We start from the raw sequence: 11,928 nt of genomic DNA, 5'->3' as shown, positions 1-11,928 counted from the left end.
ATGCACTACGCACTCCCGACTCTCATACCAAGTCCATTTGAACTGCTTAGCAGGTCCCATTAGCACAGCACGTAGGCGAATCTGGCGCACACCCATTCTCATCACAATTGCACGTATCCGTTTGCGCATCCTCTTCAGGATCCGAATCCGGCCAGTCTTGATTCGTGGGGTCGTCGTCGCGCTCGTTGCGGGGGCCTGAGAAGCTTTTGCCGCAGAGTTCGGTGAAGGCGATGTGCTATTATTTTTTGTAAGAAAAAAAATAACTAAGCAAGAGAAAAGGCTTGGGGAAGAAGGTCGGGAGGGAACTTACGAGTGCATACCACACATATGTATCAGCGTTAGTAAGGGTTTTGGTGCGTTCATTTACGTCGTCGTTTACGGCGAGGGCGCGGCATTCTATTAGGTAGAGAGAGGGAATCGTCAGTGTATTGGACGTGGAAAGCAAGGGTCATGTTCTTACGAAAAGCGTCATATTTCCAGTCTGTAATCTGCGTGCCGAGGGCTTCTTGGCCGATTTTAGGGTAGTGCCTGTGTTGCGTGAAAGACAGCGTTAGCAACTCTTTTTCCTTTTTGTGTTCTGAAGGGAGAATGAAAGGGGTATGGGAGGGGGACTGAACATACATAAACTCATGCAACACGTTGGATCCGATAAAGTTCTTGGACCACGTCGCAGTGCTAACCTGACCACTGAGTGCACTGCAATCGTCGGCGAGCAGGCCAGCTAGATTGTCTCTGCTCCAGACCTTGTCGCAGAAATGCATGCCGGGCTTCTTATCGCTATGGCGTTTGAAATACGCAGTCCCCGTCTTGCCATCTTGTTCCAGCGAGCAGAATGGGGTTTGGCCGTCAGCATTTGGCGCCTGACCTGCCTTTGGCTTCCAGTAATCCGTATCGTCGACGATGACGTCGCCGTTGACGTCGGCGCCTGTGCCGTCGGTGTTTTCCCCGACAAAGTTTTTGTAGACTTGTCTGATTTGCTCGCGGCCGTTGGCGTCGGAGTGCTGGTCGCCGAACCAATATTCGAGCTTGTCGAGGTGCTGTTCGTCGTCCATTTTCTCGAGCGTTTTGGCGGCGATGGTGATGGCGTCTTTGAGGCCTTGGGTCAGTTTGTCTTTGTGGTCTTGGTCGGAGACTGCGTCGAGGTTGTAGAGGGCGCGCTTGACGGCCCAGGCAGAGTTGAGACTGGTGAATTGGAAGCCTCTGAAGGGACTTTAGTGGATAAATCTTGTTTTTCTTCCTCGATAATGGAAAGTGTTTGAGCAATGTAAGATGAGGGAGAAGTCACTTACCCACGGGGATGGGCTTGAACAACGGCACAAGCAGCCGCTGCTACAAGCAAGTGTTTACTGAAGCCAACCATGATGAAGTTGAACAGGGAAAAGGCGTTTGTATCTACTGAGTTGATATTATGATTTGCGAAGTGATGCTCTAACAATGTTGCGCTGGACGGGTTTAAATACACATAGTAGCCTCAACACGACGACAGTATCTCTTCCCATTCTGAGGGTAAACATCCTGGATTCTACCGAAGGAATGGATGTTGGCGGTACGAATGGCCCCACGACTGAAGGCTGAGTAGTATCCAGATGATACAAGGAAGGTCTCTTGACCTGAGACTGTAGGAGGCCTGATAATATCACGCTCAAAGTTATGGGAAAGTTCGCTCGATTTAGACAATGCCATGCAACTCAAGCCTAAAGAGTATCAGGCGGCCAGGAAGTGATTCGGGGCCTCCCGGGGAGAGGCATCCAGTGACGTATGTAGGCTGTTCTCTGAATCAGATCACATACTGGGTACAAAGAAATCGAGATGGAAGTTATGGGCCAAGGATGTATATAAACTTTATTTTAGATTTCGGTGTCCGAATTTGGAGAGATATGGAGGGTTATTGCTCTCACATTCACAACACAATCTATTAGTGCTTTATGCCGGCTAGCTCGCGGTTGGAATCATATTGTATGGATTCCCCTACTCGCTTATGAGTTTACCGTCCAGCGAGTGCAGATCTAAAATCTGTTTACGAGCATTAGCTGTTTTCAATGATTAAGTATGTTCCATTCGAAAAGCATATATTTGCCAAGCGGGAGTTGTGTTGGGTGGCTGAAAGATGGCAGGAGACTCCGCCTTCCAAGATCAGTGTCGATCCTGTGTGGGGTTCAACTGTAACCTGTGGCTGTGGAGGATGCGCAAACATTTCCCATCGTCTATATATGGTGACTTATGACGAGCATAATTGAGCAGTTGCGATTGGATGTCCAGTCACAATCCAAATCTAATAGTGCTAAAAAGCTTTGCTTGCATGACTTTGATTGGAGCAGAGTATACACGGCAAAAACATCCGTCATTTTTGCACGTGGGATTGTGACTGTGGAGGCCAGAATACGATGTTGGTGTATGCGCTTGGGGCGAAGAAGGAATTCATAAAGGGTAGGTGTGTCACAAAACCCGTTTCCTGCGATTTTTAGGCCAACCCATGTCACGTGAATGGTTAAGATCTGCGAGGAAATAAGCCCCGAATCATGTGAGCACAACTGTCTGCCTTGCGCCTCGTTCCAGCCTACTATAAAGGGGCCAGAAAGGTTCCTGCTTCAGTGCGATTGGTCAGGCTGAAGGTTACATATGACGTAGCTCGCTGATGAGGCGACTCTCGCGTAACTCTACCGCATCAGAATGTTGCGACTAGGCTGTACCCTTTTTTTATTTGCTTCGTACGATACTAAAGAGTACGTGATCTCGAGCCAATCCAAAAATCAATCAAACCGGCCTGCAGCTTTCGATCAATCACCTAAACACTTCACAAAATGGCCAACACCAACCCAACCATATCGTTGTACCTAAACGGCAATCTTTCCTTCCAACTTGGCCACAAAGGCACCTCAGGCACCACACCTACTCTACAGGTTCAGATGCACGATACCTCAAACGCTGCTACGCTAGTCATCCCAGGCTATCAATCATCGACCAACACCTTCAACCCTCTTCTCGCCTTACAAGGAGGCCTATTTGACCTCTTCGATGTGAACACGGATTTACAGATCTCCGTACCTTCTAGCGACGAGGAACCTGGCAGACTAGTCGTCGAAGCCGGAGCGCGAAACCAATGGTTCGATCTCAAAATCGACACGCGTGAGGACTTCTGGACACAACTTCTCACACCAGGTCACAACTATGAGATACGCTGGCGGAACGACGGAAACTTCCCATGGGCATATCGTGGAGATGGGCAGCAAGAGTCTCCTGAGCGCCTACCGGTGCGCCTCTTGCCACGACCTATCAAGCTCAATGTGTTTGACAATGCTGCATCACCATTGCAGCTCTCAATCTCACTGCAACCAACAGCAGATACTTGCTATCTAAATGGCGAGCCACGCTTCGGCTTCAAGCTTCAAGCTCTTTCGCATGATGAGAAGACCATTACAGTGTGCTTGCACAAGACACCACTCAGAGAGCTTCACGGATTGGGAGAAATCGCACACGTCGTCGATGAGGACGGCGAAGAGGTAGAGTGGCCGTACGGTATAGGTTGTTTCGAGGGCAGCGATCCTTTCCCTTCCGACGAAGAGTTTGAGGAGCTCAAGCCCAACGTGCCATACGAGCAGATGTTTTGGCTTGAGAAGTTTGACAAGGAGACTTCAAATGGAGGAGAGCTAGAAGAGCTGGAAAGCGGTCAATCATATACTGGAAAGGCTAGCAAGACATTGCTCGGGGCCTTTTCAAAGTGGAGGCGGGGAACAAAGGAGGAGTTGTTGGCTGGTGAGGAGAAAGACAAGGAAGCAAGATGGAGAGGAGTTAGTGATCAGATGCTTCTGGACATCTCTGATCCATTCAAGTTCAAAGTGATCTACACTGCAGAGGTCCCTCACGATGCGATTACTAGATGAAAACTCGAGGTGTACATTTTATTTCCAACCGTGCACTCACTTGGACATTTACTAGCGTATGAACAAACTCAGTATTGATTGTTGGGGTAAATACTCAGAATATCAGACTCGCTCATGATGTTCCTCTACAAGATGGAGGCTAATGGGGTGGACCTAGCGTTCTGCAACGTTGAGGAAAAAGGAATTTTCACGTGCATTGGTGCCGCACGTCTGCCGCTCTCGCCCGCACATGCAGCCACAGACGATGCCCGCGTTGACGCTCACTACTAGATGTGCTTGAGTGATAGCAACTGCTGGGGCCCCCTCGTATTCCGTACACACTTTCACTTTTGACAAGCCACCGAGTTCGCTCCAAAGGAGCTTATTATTGAAGTTCTCCCTATGAACGTTTTCACACCGAAGGCGCGCCGGCGCATGCACAGCCGCGGCTCGGCCTTACAGGGTTGAGTCTCGGGCGGTCTTTTTCAATATAGGATTTCCATGTACATATTTACTTCACGGCAAGACGGCCTTATTCCTACAGAGCTCTAGCCTATCAAAGGAGAAGGATACCCGTAGGGCATCGAAGGAGCAAAATGGGCATTGCGGTCGCCATCTTTTTGACTAAACCGGAAAGTTATCCCTAAACCGGAAAGTTACCCTGGCCACAAGCCCACGGGGTCCGCGCGCATCCGGATCATGTTGAAGTGGATGGGGGCTAGCTGAAGGATGAGGGTGGAAAGGTATTGTTATCTCCATGCCATGATTTCAAGCCAGTAAGATGCTTCAGTGGCTCATAGTAAGAAGGTATACACAGCTGCTGTTACGGAGTCAGCGATCGTCAGACTAGATGCGGGAAAGCCGCCATTTGGTTGACCAGGCATCCTGACTGCGCCGATCTTGTTGGCATGTCGAGACGAGGACTACCGAACAAAGGCCGTAGGTGTTGCGAGGGCTGTCGCTGCTCATCTGTCTGGTGGCGACGGGACTGCTGCATGGACACGCAATAACGGCCCACGTAGTAACTTCCTCTTAACCCATTCGGACGGGTCAATATCGTGATGGCGGCACACCCACCATAGAAAGCCCGGGCATGTGGAGGGGGTGGGAGGAATGAATGTATGAAGGACTCAAGATGGAAAAGATAGGTAGATCCAAGTGCACAATTGTGCCTCGAGTTGGCAGGAATCTCCAAGTGGGTGTGAACCTGAGGACTGTGTGTATTGTAGTCGCGCGTCTAGCTCATGGGAAGCCAATACATGCATCTGGGTCGCGCGAAGTGGGTGGCATCATTCGATGGGAAATAGAGTTTGGACCAAGAGCCGCATGTTCTAGAGTGTCCACACTAAAGCGGGGTAATGATACCTTCAGCGGCAGAGCAATTGGGTAGACACAAGTCATTGTACAAGGCCGTGCTATCACGTGGCCGGCAGTCGACTTCACCGACTATTCCCACGACGAGGATGGAGCTGTGAATGGATGGGAGGATTTTCAGCCCATGGCCTAAGGCCTGAATATGTGGGGCCGAAGGCATAGCCTGCACTCGGAACATACTGCCGCTGCAATGCACAGCAAGCGTACCAGGACGGAGAGATCGCCTGTCGATGTTGATGTGCTGACAGCCATGGGCATGTAGGGTGAGGGGAAGCGCACAAGACGCCGAGTGGGATGCGTGGTGGGCAGGACGTGGGCGTGATAGCACCAGGCATAGCCAGCCCAAGGCTCCGGACAGGCGCAGCGTGAGGAATCAAAGTGGCTGGTCTTGCCTAGTGATGCTTGATGCGAACTAGTGGATATTGCGGGATTTGCAGATCGTCAGAGGGATGCAGTCTTAGCGGAGTTGGAGTGCGCATTCGATCCGCTATCACTACACGTGTCTGGCCGGGACCCTGCCAAGCCGCTAAGCACAAGTGGCTGACTCGACATCCTACATCGTGCTACCCGCACTGCGCACGCCCTGCACCAGTAGCCACAACCACAACGAACAACATCGTGGACCCGACCTCGGCGACGGACATGCGCTCGCTGTCTTCCTATTGCACGGCAAATCCCCAGCCAACAGCTAGTCCGCCTAGCAGGATGCTCCCCACGCCGCTAGCTTGCACGCACCCGCCCACAGTCGTCAACCACGCTAATCCAAGCCACTTCCGGACGCCCAGGACTTTCAATCTACTCGCATACACGGCTGCCGCCGTTTATGACGCTCCAAGAAGCACGACTTCGGGTTGTTGATCGAGCGCTATGCTGGTGCTGCATGGCCAGCGCAGCACGCACACTGATACCCCTCAAGCCTCATTTGGCCTGCACTTACCACTGGTGGATGCTTACCCAGCAACACCCAAGTGAGTAAGCCGAACGAGAATTTCCAGAAACGCACCGTCCATATGCACATCCATCTGGCGTGACACACCAGCAGGATCGGGCGACTACTGCCGCCCGCCTACGCCTGTTTGTGACAAGCGAGCCGTGCCGAACGGGTTCAAGCAAATGCCTGGCCTGAGGCCGCTGCTCTGCAGCTCGTCACTTTGCCGAGCGACCATCGCCGACAACAACTAAACTACGCAGCGGGGTGCTGTGTGGATACTCGCCACTGCCTCCGCTGGTAGTGACATCGTCCCTTGCCTTGGTGCGCGACTGCAGTCAAGTTAGCCCAAAGCCACACACCCTGGACTTATCACAACCGAGCCCGACATCGATCGGGGCATCTGCTTAGATTCTACACTACCCTGTCCTAAGACTCTTCTACATTCGTACGTAAAAGGTCGACTGGCAAGGCTTCCAGCCACAATCAGCGCATGCATGGTGTGCCGTAGTGGTCCGCCTTGGATACGAACCCACCACCTCGGCCGGCCCATCTTCTGTATTCGGAAGCCAGTGCCATCCACGAATACAGTACTATTCAAGCCACTTGGCCGAAGGAACAGCAACTTGGGTCTGGGCATCATGTTGACGAATGTAGAAAATACCGGGAAGTCACCAGTAGTGCATTAGCTACGTATCGGAAAAACTATGGTAGGTCTGTGGAAGTGTGTATGCACAACACTACTTCTCCACAGGACCGACCAGCTGTCCACACTTCCGGAAAAGTTTCCCGTCGTTCCACCGTCTGCCTATGTTGTTTTATGCATAAATTTGCAAAATTAGTCCATGAGTTGTATCAACAACGAGCTTTCAAGTATCTCGGTAGCTAGTTTCTAGGTTGACAGTTCATCGTCATCGAACACTTTGAATCCTGGCAAGAATAAGCAATTGAGCGTCACAACGATGGGCATTGACTCGACCCTTTTTCGGTGCGCACATGACAATCCAACGAGTCCATTTGTGTGCTCGATGATCGTCGAGCCTAATGTGGTGTTGCGGCATGGCGGCAGCATCACGGTACTGTCGTGCAGACTGCAGGTGATGACTGTCGGGTCGCCATATTAGGCTTGATGACCCCACTTCAAGCCGAGAGCAGCCACCTCTACATGTACTTGTACTGATGTGTGAGCCGGACGGGAAGTCCAACGAATAAGCACCAAGTCAGTGCAAGCGGTGGGGTCCTATAGACGCACTGATGAAGAATGCAACCCTCGAGAGCCGAGACACAGCCACACTGCGTTTGTCAAGAATGACTAGGCCAAAATCCGGTAATCGATATTTTTGCTACATAATGCATTTTTTTCATGCCATGGACCAATAGGTACATATCGCACCGTTTTTTGACATGCGCTACCACACCGCATCACCCCAGCTGCTAAGCCGGCGGCACGATCATGCGTTTTTAAAAGACGTTGTCCCTCTAGTCTACCAGGTTCTTAAGTACCCCCTTGTACCCCAAACATCATTCTGTTGCGTGCCGGTAACATGCAGAAGCCAAACATGTTTCACAATATGTCTGGTCTTTCTCTCGAAGACCAAACCCTGGTCTCGAAATTTGGATATGGTCCAAGACTCACTGTTCCCTCCGAGACGGTACACGAAGCCTTTGAGCGCATTGTTGACGAGCATCCTACCGTCGTGGCCGCAGTTCACCAAGGACAAAGCATTACTTACCTACAGCTGGACCTCGCTGCCAACCGTCTCGCACATCATCTCATCAGCTCAGGTCTTCGCCCAAGGCAAAGAGTATGCCTTGTCGTTCAAAGATCGATAGAGATGCTCATCGGCTTCCTGGCAATCCTCAAGGCTGGTTGCCAGTATGTTCCAATCGATGGGGGCGTTGCTTCCGACCAGGCCCTACAACACATCTTCGAAGATACCGAGGCGAGATTCATTTTGTGCCTTCCAAGGTACTGGGATAAAGTCAAACAGTTCGCGAGCCCGGACGCTATCGTCCTGGAATTAAACATGAACACTGGAGCCTTCTACTCGCCCTCGAGACCGGGCATTCAGGTTACCGCAGAAGATGGTCTCTACGCCATGTACACATCAGGTAGATTCTCTCATGGGTCTGGAATCGATCACTGGCTAACAGCTATCAAAGGGAGCACTGGCGTACCTAAAGGCGTCGATGTCAAACACGGCACCAAGACTAGCGCTCTACTTTCAGAGCCGGGGAAGCTGGGAATCACAGTTGGCTCAAAGGTTGGACAGGTCTTGAGCATCTCTTTTGCTATGGGTAAGCTATGCACTGCTTGAGAAAAAAGTCCGATTGTTCTAAACGTAGTGCAGGAGCATGGGAAATGCTGGCCTCTTTGATGAATGGAGGAACATTATACCTCCGGGGATCCGACTGGGAAGCGACACTGAAACAGGTTGGTACAAACAGTTACTACTCTTAGCCAACTCCCAACTAACTAGCTTTGCAGATCGACACGCTAATATGTACCCCATCCATCCTGTCCAAGTACGACCAACAAAGCTTTCCGAACATCAAAGTGCTCGCCGTAGCAGGCGAGGCGTGTCCGCAGGCGTGAGTACACCACATGTATTACAAACAGCGAGTATACCAACTAACATATGCTTAGTCTCGCTGATGACTGGGCTCAAGGCAGATCTTTCTATAATTTGCTTGGCTCCACGGAGACCTTCTTGCTGTCTTCACATCAACATGCCAAAGGCGAGCACTTGTCCATTGGTCGGCCGCTACCAAATGTGTCATGTTATATTCTTGATGACAGAGGAGAGCCCGTGCCAGTCGGGCAAAAAGGAACACTGTGGGTTGGGGGCAGGGGTATAGCAAAAGGCTACATCAATTTGCCCCTGACTACTGCGGAGAAGTTCCAGCTCGATAAATTCGCCAACGATGGGTGAGTAGGATGTCGGTTATGTTAGAATGCGCTGACAGGTATCCAGTTCCATGATGTACAACTTTGGCAACATTGTTTGCTGGAGAGCCGATGGCTCGTTAGATTCATTTGGTCGAATGGATGACCAAGTAAAGATCAAGGTTTGTTCAGGACTACGACTGTGTCTCCGGGAATCTTACTGACCTTTCCAGGGCTTCCGTGTCGAACTTGACGGCGTTACCTCTGTCATCGAGGTAAATATTTCCTAGAATGGATTAATACTACTTGCTAAAAATCGTCTATAGCAATTTTCTGGAGTCACACGAGGTGCATCTCTGGTCATCGACGGAGTCCTTCATGGCTTCTACGCATCTTCCACCCCTGTCGACGAGCGAGAACTCGATGCCTTCCTCCGAAAACAACTACCCTACTATTCCGTGCCGGAACGATGGTTTCGCGTCGATGACGTGCCATTGAACGCCAACGGAAAAGTCGACAAGGCGCAACTTACGGCACTGGCTGCAGCAAAGAGTTCCTCCAATGCATCAGTCAAAGCCACAAGGAAGGGGCACATGCGAGTGGACTCGGGCGTTGATGTCTCAGATGAGCCTAAGAAGGTCGAAGCTCCCCTTGCCGCCATCATACATGACAGCCCACGAGCTTCGTCGCGTGACATGGATCTCGAAAAGGGCTTCGTAACCAAGAGTGTTGAGCGTCGTTCGGGAACCGAAAGCCCCGAGCCATACGAGACACTAACTGCGTTGCCGCAACCCACATTGTCGAACACGCACGCCTGGGTACGACATCGCGGCTTGATTGCATATCGCTGGCTGCTCCTTCCCGTCGTCCTAACCAACATCGGAGTCGCATGCTGGTTTCTCTACGACAATATCAAGCAACACACATACCCTCTGTCCGAGGTCGCAAACGCAACTGCGGCGAACCTCTGCGCTGCGATCTTGATCCGATCGGAGCCAGTCATCAACCTGTTGTTCAAAGTTTTTTCATCGGTTCCCACGTGGGTGCCTCTTAGGATACGGTGCATATGCGCAAATGTTTTCCACATTGGTGGTATACACGTGGGATGCGCTATTGCAGCGCTCATATGGTTTGTCATATTCGTCATCGGTGCCAGCTTGGAGATGGCAAAGAGTGTGGATGAGAGGGCCATCTCAGTGGGGCCGGCGGTACTGTCCTACTTCATCATGTTCCTGCTGCTTACAATGACCGCGATGTCACACCCGTACCTCCGGAACCGGTACCACGATTTATGGGAGGGCTTGCACCGGTTTGGTGGATGGACAGTACTGATCCTCTACTGGGTGCTCATCGGACTGTCCACCGCAGATATGGGTCGCCAAGTAGGATACTCGACGTCGGAGGCCTACCTCAGAAATCCGTCGCTGTGGCTCATCGCAGTCGCTACCTGCGCGATCATCTTCCCGTGGCTATTTCTCCGACGAGTTGCTGTCATACCCGAAGTCCTTTCTTCTCATGCGGTCCGGTTACATTTTAACTCGGATCTTGGACCAGGCAAAGGTATCCGTCTTGCGCAACACCCGCTTGGAGACTGGCATGGCTTTGCGACGATTACCAATGGGCCGAACAACGGCGGGTACTCTGTGATTGTAAGTCGGGCTGGCGATTTTACCGGAAACATGATCGACACTGCGCCAACGCATATATGGAGACGCGGAATCCCCACTTCAGGCGTGCTCCGTATTGCAACATTGTTCAAGAGTGTGGTTGTGGTAGCTACGGGGTCCGGCATCGGCCCTTGTCTTTCTATTTTTCCGTACAAGCACATCGCCATGCGCATTCTCTGGACAGCGCCCAACCACGAGGCAACGTTTGGAAAGGCAATGGTTGAGGATGTACTCCAGAGGGACCCCAAGGCCGTCATTCACAACACGCGCATGTCTGGAAAGCCGGATATGAGTCTGTTGACGTATAACCTTTACAAGGAAAGCGGTGCGGAAGCGGTGCTAGTGATTAGCAACAAACGGTTCACACAGCAGATTGTGTTTGACATGGAGAAGAGGGGGATACCGGCGTACGGGGCGATATTTGATTCTTAGGCTGGCATTGGGCCTACGCGCTAGATGAGACGACGCGCACGACTTGACGATTTCCGAGTCATGATGTTATGAGTTACACGTATGTATATATTGAATGAACGATGTTCCATGTGCAACATAGTCTTTGCACGTTGCCTCTTTGCGAAGGTGTGAGCACAACGAGCAGTAGCCCGGCGGGATTCTCCGCTGCGACTAGACACGTGAGCAGTCTTGGCAGCTGGGCAGGCCGACACGCACTCCAACTCCTAGCATGACCGTTGCCTACTTTCTGCCTTGGGTGCACATGATTTCCGCACGCCATCGAGATGCCCGAGCCTGCGTCGCTGAGAGAAGAAAAAAAAGTAAATTGAGCGTCGGATGCGCCGGTACCCCTGAGGCTGCCCAGCTGGAGACACCTTCCGTTCACATGGGCTGCTCCGCAGTCCCTTTCCCCGGTTCGGTGTCATCTTAGACGACAAGATATCATGAAAACCACTCTGGCGGCTTCTTCGCATTAACCTATAAAGGCTGCTCGACTATGGCGTCACTCGATTGGAACGCCAAGTCGCAGACAACCGCCCTATGCGTTAGCAGCTGCGCATCATCATTCAAGCTTTGCCCCGAAACATTTGCTTTTGTGTCGCCCTCCAATCTATCTTATCAAACAAAGCAGCTTATACGGGCAGGCCAGCCCTGGTCACGATGCACAGCACGATCTACTTGATCCTCCCGGGCAGGTGCATAAGGAGAGGCATACGGAGGATTGACCAAAGAAGAAGGAGATGTTGCTAGCGCCCCCAG

At 51.5% G+C, this 11,928-nt stretch overlaps 5 protein-coding genes across 5 annotated transcripts; 3 read left to right on the top strand and 2 right to left on the bottom strand.

Annotated features, from left to right (window-relative positions):
• Nucleotides 1-46: 46 nt before the first annotated feature.
• On the bottom strand, nucleotides 47-1,360 carry COCMIDRAFT_7299 (uncharacterized protein; the record flags this gene model as incomplete). The annotated part of the gene is made up of 5 exons (XM_007692027.1): nucleotides 47-235; nucleotides 311-396; nucleotides 461-528; nucleotides 622-1,200; nucleotides 1,290-1,360. The coding sequence occupies 5 exons, from the start codon at nucleotides 1,358-1,360 to the stop codon at nucleotides 47-49; spliced, it is 993 nt and encodes a 330-aa protein (XP_007690217.1).
• Nucleotides 1,361-3,497: 2,137 nt separating this feature from the next.
• Nucleotides 3,498-3,881, top strand: COCMIDRAFT_101319 (uncharacterized protein; the record flags this gene model as incomplete). The annotated part of the gene is made up of 1 exon (XM_007692048.1): nucleotides 3,498-3,881. A coding segment is annotated over one exon (384 nt), but the record flags the coding sequence as incomplete, so codon positions are not given.
• Nucleotides 3,882-5,939: 2,058 nt separating this feature from the next.
• COCMIDRAFT_38795 (uncharacterized protein) lies at nucleotides 5,940-6,416 on the top strand (the record flags this gene model as incomplete). Its single annotated transcript, XM_007692037.1, has 2 exons — nucleotides 5,940-6,087; nucleotides 6,274-6,416. 2 exons carry the CDS (start codon nucleotides 5,940-5,942, stop codon nucleotides 6,414-6,416), a joined length of 291 nt encoding a protein of 96 aa, XP_007690227.1.
• Nucleotides 6,417-6,505: 89 nt separating this feature from the next.
• COCMIDRAFT_38794 (uncharacterized protein) lies at nucleotides 6,506-6,805 on the bottom strand (the record flags this gene model as incomplete). The annotated part of the gene is made up of 1 exon (XM_007692036.1): nucleotides 6,506-6,805. One exon carries the CDS (start codon nucleotides 6,803-6,805, stop codon nucleotides 6,506-6,508), a length of 300 nt encoding a protein of 99 aa, XP_007690226.1.
• A 901-nt stretch (nucleotides 6,806-7,706) lies between these two features.
• On the top strand, nucleotides 7,707-11,148 carry COCMIDRAFT_101329 (uncharacterized protein; the record flags this gene model as incomplete). Its single annotated transcript, XM_007692047.1, has 8 exons — nucleotides 7,707-8,274; nucleotides 8,326-8,460; nucleotides 8,514-8,596; nucleotides 8,651-8,754; nucleotides 8,810-9,091; nucleotides 9,138-9,231; nucleotides 9,283-9,324; nucleotides 9,376-11,148. The coding sequence occupies 8 exons, from the start codon at nucleotides 7,707-7,709 to the stop codon at nucleotides 11,146-11,148; spliced, it is 3,081 nt and encodes a 1,026-aa protein (XP_007690237.1).
• Between the last annotated feature and the right edge of the window lie 780 nt (nucleotides 11,149-11,928).

This window comes from Bipolaris oryzae (genome assembly GCF_000523455.1).
Source record: "Bipolaris oryzae ATCC 44560 unplaced genomic scaffold scaffold_117, whole genome shotgun sequence".
Classification (NCBI taxonomy): Eukaryota; Fungi; Ascomycota; class Dothideomycetes; order Pleosporales; family Pleosporaceae; genus Bipolaris; species Bipolaris oryzae.
This window is presented reverse-complemented; position numbering and strand designations above follow the sequence as displayed.